Source organism: Crocuta crocuta, unplaced genomic scaffold (assembly GCF_008692635.1).
Source record: "Crocuta crocuta isolate KB4526 unplaced genomic scaffold, BGI_CrCroc_1.0 scaffold168, whole genome shotgun sequence".
In the NCBI taxonomy this organism is placed as follows: Eukaryota; Metazoa; Chordata; class Mammalia; order Carnivora; family Hyaenidae; genus Crocuta; species Crocuta crocuta.
In genome coordinates this window covers 4,800,566-4,812,728 of record NW_027532591.1, presented here as the reverse complement: position 1 = coordinate 4,812,728, position 12,163 = coordinate 4,800,566, and the positions used below count along the sequence as shown (strand labels likewise).

The 12,163-nt window shown below is 35.4% G+C and overlaps 1 protein-coding gene across 9 annotated transcripts in view; it reads left to right on the top strand.

Annotated features, from left to right (window-relative positions):
• Positions 1-12,163, top strand: part of TUT4 (terminal uridylyl transferase 4) — a 131,713-nt gene that overhangs the window by 36,309 nt on the left and 83,241 nt on the right. For all 9 annotated transcript variants that reach the window (XM_077779698.1, XM_077779697.1, XM_077779693.1 and 6 more), the window contains exons 3-4: positions 1,554-1,717; positions 7,549-7,665. In XM_077779698.1, the coding sequence (XP_077635824.1) occupies positions 1,554-1,717; positions 7,549-7,665 (281 nt within the window). The remainder of the gene's footprint in view (positions 1-1,553; positions 1,718-7,548; positions 7,666-12,163) is intronic.

Below are 12,163 nucleotides of genomic sequence, written 5' to 3'. Positions count from 1 at the left end.
CACTTGTGTTCTTCTTTCCTCATTCAAAATAAATAAAAATAAGCTTAATTTTTTTTATTATTTTCATTTTTTAAAAGCAATCGCTATACCCAACATGGGGCTCAATTTATAATCCCAAGATCAAGAGTCACATACTCTACTGACTGAGCCAGCCAGGCACCCCTGATTTTTTTTTAAATAAATATGGTGTGGTATTGTAAATGTATTTTCTCTTATGATATTTTAAATAACAATGTCTTTTTTCTAGATTACCTTATTGTAAGAATATAATATGTTTATAGTATATATAACATGCAAATGTGTGTCTATCGACTGTTAATCATTAAGGCTTTTGGTCAAAAATAGGCTTTTAATAGTAAAGATTTTGGACAGTCAAAAGTTCCATACAGATTTTGGCACCCTAAGCCCCAGTATTGTTCAGGTGTCAACTGTATAAAGAATATATAGACTATCTACTGAAACAGGTTAAACTTAAGCTGAATTTTGCAGGACAGGTAAACATTGCTAGTTGAAGTGAGGAGAGCCTTGATGGTGGAAGAAAAAGCATATGTATAAGGCTTTGAGACTTGAAGTAGCAGTGATCCATTCTAGCACATTTGGTATGAATGAAATGAAAAATGCTGGGGCAGAATATAAAGTTAGAGATATAGAGAACTTAGCTCTCTTTCTTAAGGTCTTGGTTTAAAATCTGAGAGAAGCCTTCCCTGACTCCCATATCTAAAGTTAGTCTCCTCTTGGTTACTTGCTTTTTCCCTTTTATAACACTTACTACAACTTGGAATTATTGTAGTTATTCTGTTTATTGCCTTCATGAAGGCAAGAATGACATGTAATAAGCTAGAGAGTTTAAACTTTATCCTGAACCCTTTGAAAGCCTTGTATATTTTAAACAAGAGAATAACATGATTCATTATGTATTTTGAACAATCGCAGTGATGGTGGAACCTACTCTATACCTAGGTATATAATACTAGGTGCTGAAAATGAAAAGATGACAGCACACAGTCTTTGCCTTAAAGAGACTGCAATCCAGTTAGGAGGTAGAGAAGCAAAGAAGAAAATATTGATGTGGTAGAGATATCCATGAGTTCAGTGAAAGCCAGGAGGGAGGAGCTTGGTGTGTGTTTGTGGTCTAGACTATATATGTTATTTTAACTGCTAGTGTATATTGATGAAGTCACTAAAGTGATTTTAGTGATTAATCTTTGGAACTTCAAAAAGCTTTTTATCAGACTTCAGAGATTTTACAAGATAGTTATGTTGTGTGGGCCTTCTGTAGTGAGTGTCACTTGTATTTATCTCTCCTGGTAGTTAGGTTGGAAGAACAAGATAGGCATTTGACCCATGAAATAGATTTTTCTTTGTGAATTCCGATACTATGTAAATCTCTTACTTGAATCTTAAATAAGTATACCAACTTGTACAACTAAGGAATGTATAAGGAAAGAATCTTTTTTCTGTATGTGTATAAATAGAATGTCTATTTTCCATTAAAATTGTTTTAAATATATCAGTTCTGCTGATGGTAACTAAGTGATTGCTTCCTTTTCCAGGTAAAATGAAGAGTGATGAATCTAATAAAGAAAATTCTTCAGAGATGGACTATTTAGAAAATGCTACTGTCATAGATGAATCTGCACTAACACCTGAGCAGAGGCTAGGCTTGAAACAAGCAGAAGAACGCTTAGAAAGAGATCACATCTTTCGACTTGAAAAAGTATACTATGCCATTTTAGTTATTTGGAGGAAGATGCATGTTTCATAACTTTTCTTTGCCAAGTACAGCTCTTTTTATTTTTCTTCTTTTATTGCTAAGGCAGAGATAGCATTCATTTTTCTTAATTTCCCTTTTTCCTGCTTTCTTCTCTCCCTTTGTTCAGCAAATCCTTATATCTGTGAATCTGACTTCATTCATTCTTATTCCAGGGGTTAACAAACTATGGCTTATCCTCTTTCTTTTCTTTTTTGTTGGTGAGTTTAGTGTTTTTTAATTGTGGTAAAACCAACCAACCAAACAAACCTACCCCTTGTATTTGTAAACATAGTTTTATTGGTACATAGCCATGCTCATTTGTTTACCAGTTGTCTAGGGCTGCTTTCACGCTACCATGGCAGAGTTGAATTGAGTAGTTGCTCTAGACAGCGTATACCTTGCAAAGCATAAAATATTTATTATTTACCAAAGCATAAAATATTTACCAAAGTATTACTTTGTCCTTTTACAGAAGAAGTTTGCTGACCCTTGATTTATTCACTTATCAATAGATACAGAGTGCTTGTTATTTTTTAGGTACTATGCTAGGCACTGGGGATATATTGGTGAAAATGGCAGTTCATGAATTAGAAGTGAACAGTCCATTTGGAATGACAAATAAATTACTAAATACTATATGCTGTATTACACTTTATCCTTTTCTCCTTGGTTTTCTCCCTTTTCCTCTTTTTTCTCCCATATTTACTGAGTATCTCTTATGTATTAGGAACTGTTGTAGCCATTTTTATCTTGTTCCTGAGTACTAATTAATTTCTTAATCTAGAAACACACATTTCTAATAAAAAACTTAACAATAAAAACACTGCTAGGTATTGAAGGAAAGAATCATAAATCAGTCTCTTCATAAATAGATATTTGGGATATTTGTGAGTATGTATACAAGGAAATAGGTTATCATTCTGGATAAATAAGAAAGGAAAGAAGGAAATAGTATAATTTTGTAGAGTTTAGACAAATGAGGTCATCTAAATTGAATGAGATCCTGGGTTAATATTAATAGGACTAATGACAGAGTAGTCACCCTATGAAAATGGAAAGGAATATCAAGGGCATAGAGGCCCATAATGTAGAAGAGAATTTAGGTTCTCTAGCTAGTCTCCCAATCTAGTTAAAAAGAATCTTTTGTAATTTGCTATTTTACTTAGTTCTCTTTCCTCTCACTTTCTTTTCCCTAAGTCTGGATTTAGTGCTATTCTGAATCTGTGTATTGTTAAGATAAATATTGAGTGCTCATGTACCATGATCTGATGATAAAAAGTTGAATTGGGGCATGTGTGGAATTTTTAAAAACATGATGCTGCTTCTCTAGGAGTTTACTGATTAGAGAAAAACATCTAAGCAAATAACAGTAATAATAACACTATTGTTTGAAAATGGAATCTTAAAAGAGTGACCAGCTTGAGTTGGGGTATAGAGGCATCAATTTGGAGAATGCTTTATAAGGAGGTGACATTGGAATGGAGTCTGAATGAGTAGTTAGGAGTTGATGAGGTGAATTGGGGAAGGCTGATACAGATGAATTACTATATGGCATGTATAAAGGAGATGTGAAAGATATGTTTATAAGAAAAATAAGTTGACTGGATGGGATAGGATATGAAGCAGGAAAGATTAATTCTTGGGAGAAGGAAGAAGTTGGGGTGAAATGGATATTTGATAGTGGTGGGAAAGAATGGCCTGAGGTAAAAGAAAAGCTTGGAAGCATGGAAAACATTTTACTTCTTGTTTGAATTTGTTTATTTGAATTTAGGCAACAGTTATATAAAATGAGTGTGCCAATACCAGCATAGATGTCTGTAATCTCTTTTCTTCCTGGCATTTCTTTGTCCTGCACAACCTCTTGTTTTCAATTGAGTGTACTCTTTTTTTTTTTTTAATTTTTAATGTTTTACTTATTTCTGGGAGAGAGAGAGAGAAAAAGAGAGAGAGAGAGAGACAGCGTGAGCAGGGGAGCAGGGGAGGGTCAGAGAGAGAGGGAGATACAGAATTTGAAACAGGTTCCAGGCTTTGAGCTAGCTGTCAGCACAGAACCCAACGCAGGGCTCGAACCCACGAACTGTGAGATCATGACCTGAGCTGAAGTCGCAACCGACTGAGCCACCCAGGCGCCCTGAGTATACTCTTTTTTTCTTTTTTAAAAAAATGTTTTATTTATTTTTGAGAGAGACAAACATGAGCAGTGGAGGGGTAGGGGTAGTGAGAGAGGAAGACACAGAATCTGAAGCAGGCTTCAGGCTCTGAACTGTCAGCACAGAGCCTGATGCAGGGCTTGCAGTCACAAACTGAGATCATGACCTGAGCTTAAGTTGAAAGCTTATAATCAGCTGAGCCACTCAAGTGCCCCAATTGTTAAGTGTACTCTTAATTAACATTTTTCTTTACCAGCTTTAGACAGACACTCATTAAGCATATTCTTAACTACTTGCTTTTGATTTCATCAGGTCCTTTGGTTCATTCACACTATAGATTATCTGAGGAGTAAAGATGCAGATTTTTAAACTGAACCAAAGAAGAAATGAATCCAGGGTATTAGATCAGAAGGGTAAATCTCCCTATAGTGAGTGTTAAATGTTGACTAGGAAATACTTAGTTGACTAGTACTGTTGACTAGAATTTCCATGCCCAGAAAAAGATTTATTAGTGTGTGTGTTTAATGGTAAAATGAAATATAACTATATTAAAGGAATTTTAAAACATTTTTCATTTGTTTCTCCTGTGAAACTAGAAGTTTCATGATGGTGAGAACATTTTTGTCCTGTTTGCTATTGTACTTAATATATTGCGTTGCACATAGTAGTTAGCCAGTAATTGGAGGTAGTTTGCTTAGTGATTAAAGTGTATGGGTTTTGGAGCCACTGGGTCTATTTCTGCCACTTACTGGTTGGGTAACATTGGATAAGTTATTTAACCTCTTTAAACCTCAGTTTCTTCATCATTAAAATAGAGTTGATAAAAATAATACCTAGCTCATTGGCTGTTACGAGGATTAAATACAATAATACAAGTAAAGTTCTTGGTATAGTGCCTGGTATGTAGTAACCACTAAATAAAGATCAGCTATTTATAGAATTGAATTTACCAGCAGTTTTTATTTAAGATTATAGAAGCAGTTTTCAGTGTTATAGATTTATCCAAGGTCAGTTGAGATGTCATCTCAAGCTTTCTGATTCCCCATTCTTATAAACTTTTCTTATAAAAAGAATCCAGACAAGTCTTTGTCCACTAATATGTTACAATTGAAAAACTTGTGTGATAAGTGATTTCATGACTCTCTCATCAATATTCATAGCTTCAGGTAGTCTGTATTTATGCTTTCAACTCCTGAATCAACCCTTCTTGCCACTTTCACCACTCTTTTCTTGAACCAAGTCAACATGGTCTCTCTTCTGGATTGTTGCAGTATGCTCATAATGGCAATAAGATCTTCCTGCTTCTGTTCTTGAAGGTATTAGGAAGGAAGGCAAGTGATCCTTTTAAAAGTAGATTAGATCTTGTAATTCTCTGCCCAGAAACCTTCAGGGTCTTCTTCTCACACTTGGAATAAAAGCCAGAGTCTTTTTAAGGGGCCCTGTAACCTGGCCCCAATTACCACTCAGTGCCCGTCATATACTAGGCTTTTTGCAGTTTCTCAAATATACTAGCACATTCCTGCCTCAGGGCCTTAGTATTAACATTTCCCTCTGCTTGGAATGTCTCTTACCAAATATCCGCACAACTTAATCCTTCATTTCCTTTAAGTTTATCAGTAAAGTCTTAAGCGATGACCCTTTTTTAAAAAACAGTTAACAGGAGGACCATGGGGGAGGAGAAGGGGAAAAATAGTTGGGGAGAGGGAGGGAGGCAAACCTTGAGAGACTCTTGAATATTGAGAACAAACTGACGGCTGATGGGGGTGGGGGAGAGGAAAAGGGGGGTGATGGGCATGGAGGGGGGCACTTGTTGGGATGAGCACTGGGTGTTATATGGACTCCAACTTGACAATAAACTATGAAAGAAAAAAGCAGTTAATACCTCTACACCATATTCTTATTAATTTGTTCATTTGTTTATTTATTACATGTCTCTGTACACTATAAATTGTGAGGACAGAGAATTTATTTTATTTCTATTTCCCCAGCTTCTAGATAAATATCTGACATATATTATGAGCTAAGAAGGTATTTAGGGAATTAAGTATTAGTTATGGTTAGAAACCAAGAGGTAGGAGTCTCTGCAAGGTCTTAATTCATTCCCCAAAAAGGACAGATTTGAAAGAATTTTTTTGGTTGGTTTTTTGTCTTCAAGTTTTTATTTAAATTCTAGTTAGTTAACATACGGTATAATGAAGTGTCAGGTGTAAAGTATAGTTATTCAGCACCTCCACACAATACCTGCTGCTCATCACAAGTGCCTCCTTAATTCCCATCACCTATTTAACCCATCCTCCTACCCACCTCTCATTTGGTAACCAGTTTGTTCTCTGTAGTTAAGCATCTGTTTCTTGCTTTGCGCCTCTCTCTCTTTTCCCCCCTTCTTTTGTTTTCTTAAATTCCACATGTCAGTGAACTCACATGGTTGTCTTTCTCTGAGTGACTTATTTCACTTAGCATAACACTCTCGCTCTATCCAGGTCTTTGCAAATGGTGAAAAATATTTATACTACAAATCGAAATGACTGTATTGAACTGAATTTTCCTTTTTGCTTGTTGCTTTGGACAGATTATTTAATTCTTGAGATTTAGTTGCTTTGCCAGTAAAATGCAGAGTCATGATAGGGCTGTATGGCTAATACATACTCTATAGATGATAGCTATATTTATTTTTAGTCTGTGGTGGGACAGTTTGTAAATTTGGGGTGAGAGAATCTTTTTGTCAGGAGTTGCAGTCTATTCAAGATTAATCTGAGATAAAAATTGAAGCATTGCTGCAATTTCAGTATAAGGCACTAGAAATAATGTTTAAATTTAATGTGTATTTATTGTGTTTTTCTATTTTTTCATTGTGTAATCAATATGGATACAGTTGGCTTTGGATTCATATATACATGAATTTAAATTCAGCATCTCCTACTTAATGTTGTATCGTTGTGAAAGTTGCAAGCTGTATGAGTTTTTGTTTTCACATCTATAGAATGAAGATAATACAAATCTAATTGGATTATTAGGGGTATTAAAGTGACAAATTGTATGTGAAAACACCTAGGATGGTACCTAGCACATAACAGGCACTTTGAAATTACTAAGTTTATTTATTTATTTANATTTATAAAGTATGACTAAAGTACTATGATAATTTTGTGTGTCAGAGTTGTTCCCTTCAGAATAGTTAACCTAAGAGAGTATCCATTTATTCTCATGAGATTGCGATTCATTGGAGTGATTTTGGAACTCAGCTTTTGAAATTGTCTTCCGTATTTGCAGTTCATTCTTTTGAAATCCCCTATGTGAGGATGGAGTTTTTTTTTTTTTTTTAGGTGATCAAACAGATAAAGTTCAAAACTGATTTTTGAGACAGCATTGGAATAAGACCAAGTAACAAGACTGCCTTTCTTATCGTACATTGGATTCTAAAGACTATTTTACGTTATCATGTTGTTTGAAATTAGTATATAGTCTCCTGTAGTGACTATTTTGAAAAGGTTAACTTTTTTTGGCATATAAGTACTGATTTATTTATTAAAAATTTATTCCTTTAATGCTTATTTTTGTTTCATATATTTATGTAATCATATCCAGATATATAGTCAAAAATTTACTTCTCTGCTTTCTGAAAAAATGCATTTCTTAACTTTTCAGCGCTCACCAGAATATACCAATTGCCGATATCTATGCAAACTTTGCTTAATTCACATTGAAAACATCCAGGGAGCTCATAAACATATAAAGGAGAAACGACATAAGAAAAATATTTTGGTGAGTTCTTTTTACAAAATATTTTATTTATTTTTCAAATGGTAAAACTATATAAAATATTTATTTATGAAACTGAGGTGTTTATCCAGTCTTATATTAGTAACTAAAGTGATAGCATTAAAAGCTGTCATTGATGTTCTTAGGTGGTCAGGAGGTTCTTTTCAGAGACCAGTCTCTTCATCCTAAAGTATGTTGATTACTAAGTTTAAAATGGTTAGAGAGGGCTGATTGACTGTCTCATTTTATAGAGCATGTGACTCTTGATCTCCGGGTTGTAAATTTGAGTCCCACGTTGGGTGTATAGATACTTAAAAATAAAACCTAAATGACTGAATCAATGAATACATACATATATACATACATAGATATGTACATACATACATAACTGTCAGGTATAATCAGTCCAACTGATACTTACTGAGTTTTATGTGCTTGGTCTAGGCAGTGGTGAGTAAGATAGTTGTGATTCCTACCCTCAGAGTTTCTAAAGTAATGGTGAAGGTGTATACTGAAAAAGAATTTAAGTATAATGAGTTTTATTAAAGGGAGAAATGTGGTGCTAAGGAAGTGTACAAGAATGTTTTACTAGTCTGCAACAAGGACAATTTCTTGGAGAAAGTATCATTTGAGTTGAACTTTGAAGTGGTAGTTTAAAAGGTGAATGGCACAGAGGGGTAAACTGAAGGCATTTTACACAAAGAAGCATGAATAAAGTTCTTTAAGTCAGGAAATGACATGGCATATTAGGAACTGAAAATGTCTAGTGGGACTGGGACAGAGATAGGAGGAACATCATGTGAGATGAAGGTAGAGAAGTCCAGACCATGCAGGGATTTATTATGATTCGACTTTGGGAATTCGTAATTTTTTAGTTAGTTATTTTTATTAGAACATTTCATAGACATAGATAAGAATAGTGTTTTAAAAATCATTAGTATTTTAGCTATTTAATTTTTTCTTTTCAAAGTTGTAATATTAATACTATATAACCTCCTACTTATGTCTCAGTCTTTGCTTGTATATTTTCTCTGAGAAGTATTCTTTTACCTGGGCTTCCCAAAAAAGTCTAGATTAGGTATTCCTTCTCTGTGCTTGCATAACAACTTGATCAGAATGTATTGTGCATGTCTGTTTTCTCTCCTTCTAGACTTTTAAAATCTAGTATTCTAGTGGGTAGATTTAGTTTATTTTTGTTTCTATATCCCAAGACAGTGTCTGACACATAGTAAGTGCTCAGTACGTCTTTCTTGAAAAAAATGAATGCATTGAAGAAAATCAGGAACTCGGAAAAGAAATTCAGATTTTGTCAGCCTATTACTTTGATTTAATCAGAGCTTCAGAAGACTTAATGGAAAAGAGACAAAGTGGTAGTTTGGGAGATAATAACTGAGAAATTTCAAAAAGTGTTGAATGATGCTACTCATTAATTCCAGGAAGCTCAGGGAATTCCAAACAAGGAACTTAAAAAGAAAGCCAATGCACATTATATGTATTAAAAGGAAATGTTAGAACATTACAAAAAACAACAACAACAAAAAAAACCTTAAAAGCAGATATACTGGACTTCTGCTTTTGTTGAAGTTGGAGTAAAAAGGACTACATTTACCTCATTCTTGAAATAACCAAAGAGAAAAAAAGGATAAAAATAGCTAACAATGGTTTTCAAGCAATGAAGGACAGGCAGTGAATGGAAAACAAATGAGGTGAACCCAATTATTATTCCCAAATATAATACAAGTTTTCATATTGTATTATAGGGAAGGGAGCCCAGTGAACTCCCAGAGTTGAGATGAACTTTAGTCCAGGGAATCCAGGGTGGCTAGAGTTGGTAGGATAGAATAACAAAAAAGAGAAAGCTATATAGAAAGAAATCCATAGAGGTGCCTGAGTGACTTAGTTGGTTAAGCATTCCACTCTTGGTTTCAGCTTAGGTCACGATATCCTAGTTTGTGAGTTTGAGCCCTGCTGACAGCACAGTCTGCTTAGGATTCTCCCCCTCTCTCTTTGCCTTTCCCCTGCTTGTGCTCACACACTTTCTTTCTCTCTCTCAAAATAAATAAATAAACTTAAAGAAAGAAAGAAATCCATAGATCTAAACACAGTCCCCTCAGAGTATTCAGCATTGTACTGATTGGTACATGCATGTCAGAGAGCTGCCTGGAGCCAGGGAAAGAATCATCTGCTGGAATTAAAACAGTGCTTGGTGCTCACATAGGACTTTGAATTGTACCTTCCCACTATCCGGATTGGAAAACCTTCATGCACATTGGGTAGAGTATGCAGAAAGATTTTGTTTCAGGAGTGGGGAATATATAGCCCTAAACTAAATGCAGTCTGATCCCGACTAAAATATTTTAAAGACCCAAAAGTACAGTTTCCCGTGTTTCAGACCAAAGCTTGAGAATATTTATAGAAACACAAGGGGCACCTGGGTGGCTTAGTTGGTTAAACATCTGACTTCGGCTCAGGTCATGATCTCATGGTGTGTGGGTTTGAGCCCCGCGCCGGGCTCTATGCTGACAGCTAGCCCAGAGCCTGGAGTCTGTTTCAGATTGTGTGTCTCCCCTCTCTTTCTCACCCTCCCCTGCTCACGCTGTCTCTCTCAGAAATTAAAAAAAAAAAAAAAAAAAAACCACAATGTATCCATCACCACAAAAAAGTTCACATTGGCATTCAGAGATTGTCAGGCATATAGTGAAACAGGAAAACACAAACCGTGTTGAGGGGAAAAACTGATTGAATTGACTCAAGAGAATTTGCAGAGGAGGACATCAAGGCAGTTAACTATATTCCTGATATTCCAAAAATTAAAGAGAGACATGGAAGATATAAAAAAAGATTACAATTGAATTTATAGCAATGAAAACTACAGTGTCTAAGATGAAAAATACACTGGGTAGGACTAATGGCAGATCAGACATTGTAAAAGAAGACGTGAACTTGAACATACGAGAATGGAGACCATCCAAAATGAAACAGAAAGGTAAAAAGAATCTGAAAGAAAAGGTCACCATTGAGCTCTGGGATAATTGATAATATGTGTTCCTGTTCTACACATATATCCAGAACATTGAAGAAGAGTAATGCTTCCTCATTGAGTCCATGAGGCCTATGTTACTCTGATACCAAAATCAGAAAAAGACATTACAGTAAAAGAAAACTTTAGACCTATATCCCTCATGAATATAAATGTAAAAATTCTGAATATTATTTTAGCAAATTGAATCTAAGAATAATTTTAAGAAAAAAATACATTATGACCAAGTGGGGCAGGAGTGCAGTGTTGGTTTAGAAAGCCAATCAATATAATTTATCATATTAACAATCCAAAAAAACTATATTATCATTTCAGTTGTTGTTGAAAAAGTATTTTAAAAAGTTCTTATAAAAAGTCTCAGCAAGGGGCGCCTGGGTGGCCCATTCGGTTAAGTGTCCAGCTCTTGATCTCGGCTTAGGTCATGATCTCAAGTTGGTGAGTTCAAGCCCTGCATTGGGCTCTGTGCTTACAGTGCAGAGCCTCCTTGGGATTCTGTCTCCCTGTCTGCCTGCCTCTCCCCTGCTTACGTGCTTGCATGTTCTCTTGCTCTCAAAATAATATAACTGTAAAAAAATAAATTTTTTACAGTTAAAAATTTTTGGGAAAAAAAAAGGTCTCTGCAAGCTATGAGTGGAAGGGAACTTCCTCAATATGATAAAGAACATCTATGAAAAACTTACAGCTAACGTCATACTTAATGGTGAAAGATTGAACACTGTCTCCCTAAGATTAGGAAAAAAGCTAGATACAAAAATGGTATAGCTTGTGTGGAAATGGTATTGTGGTTCCTCAAGAAATTAAAAATAGAGGGGCGCCTGGGTGGCTCAGTTAAGCATCCAGCTTCGGCTCAGGTCGTGATCTCATGGTTCGTGGGTTCGAGCCCCGTGTCGGGCTCTGTGCTAATAGCTAGCTCAGAGCCTAGAGCCTGTTTCAGATTCTGTATCTCCCTTTCTCTCTGACACTCCCCTGTTTACGCTGTCTCTCTCTCTTTTCTCAGAAATAAATAAAAAACAGAAAAAAATTAAAAAAAAATTAAAAATAGAATTACTGAGGTACCTGGGTAGCTCAGTTGGTCAGGTGTACGACTTCAGCTCAGGGTCATGATCTCATGGTTCACGAGTTGGAGCCCTGAATTCGGCTCTGCACTGACAGATCAGAGTCTGCAACTTGCTTCAGATTCTGTGTCTCCCTCTCTTACTCTGCCCCTCCGCTACTTGTGCTCTCTCCCTCTCAAAAATAAATAAACATTAAAAAAAAATAGAATTACCGTATGATCCAGCAGTTACACTTCTGAGTGTATGCTTGGAAGAACTGAAAGCAGGGTCTTGAAGAAATATTTGTACACCTTTGTTCACAGTGCATTCATTCACAATGGCTAAAATATAGAAGCAACCCAAGTGTCCATCAGTAGATGAATGGGTAAGCAAGTTGTCATATATACATACAATGGTGTTAAAAAGG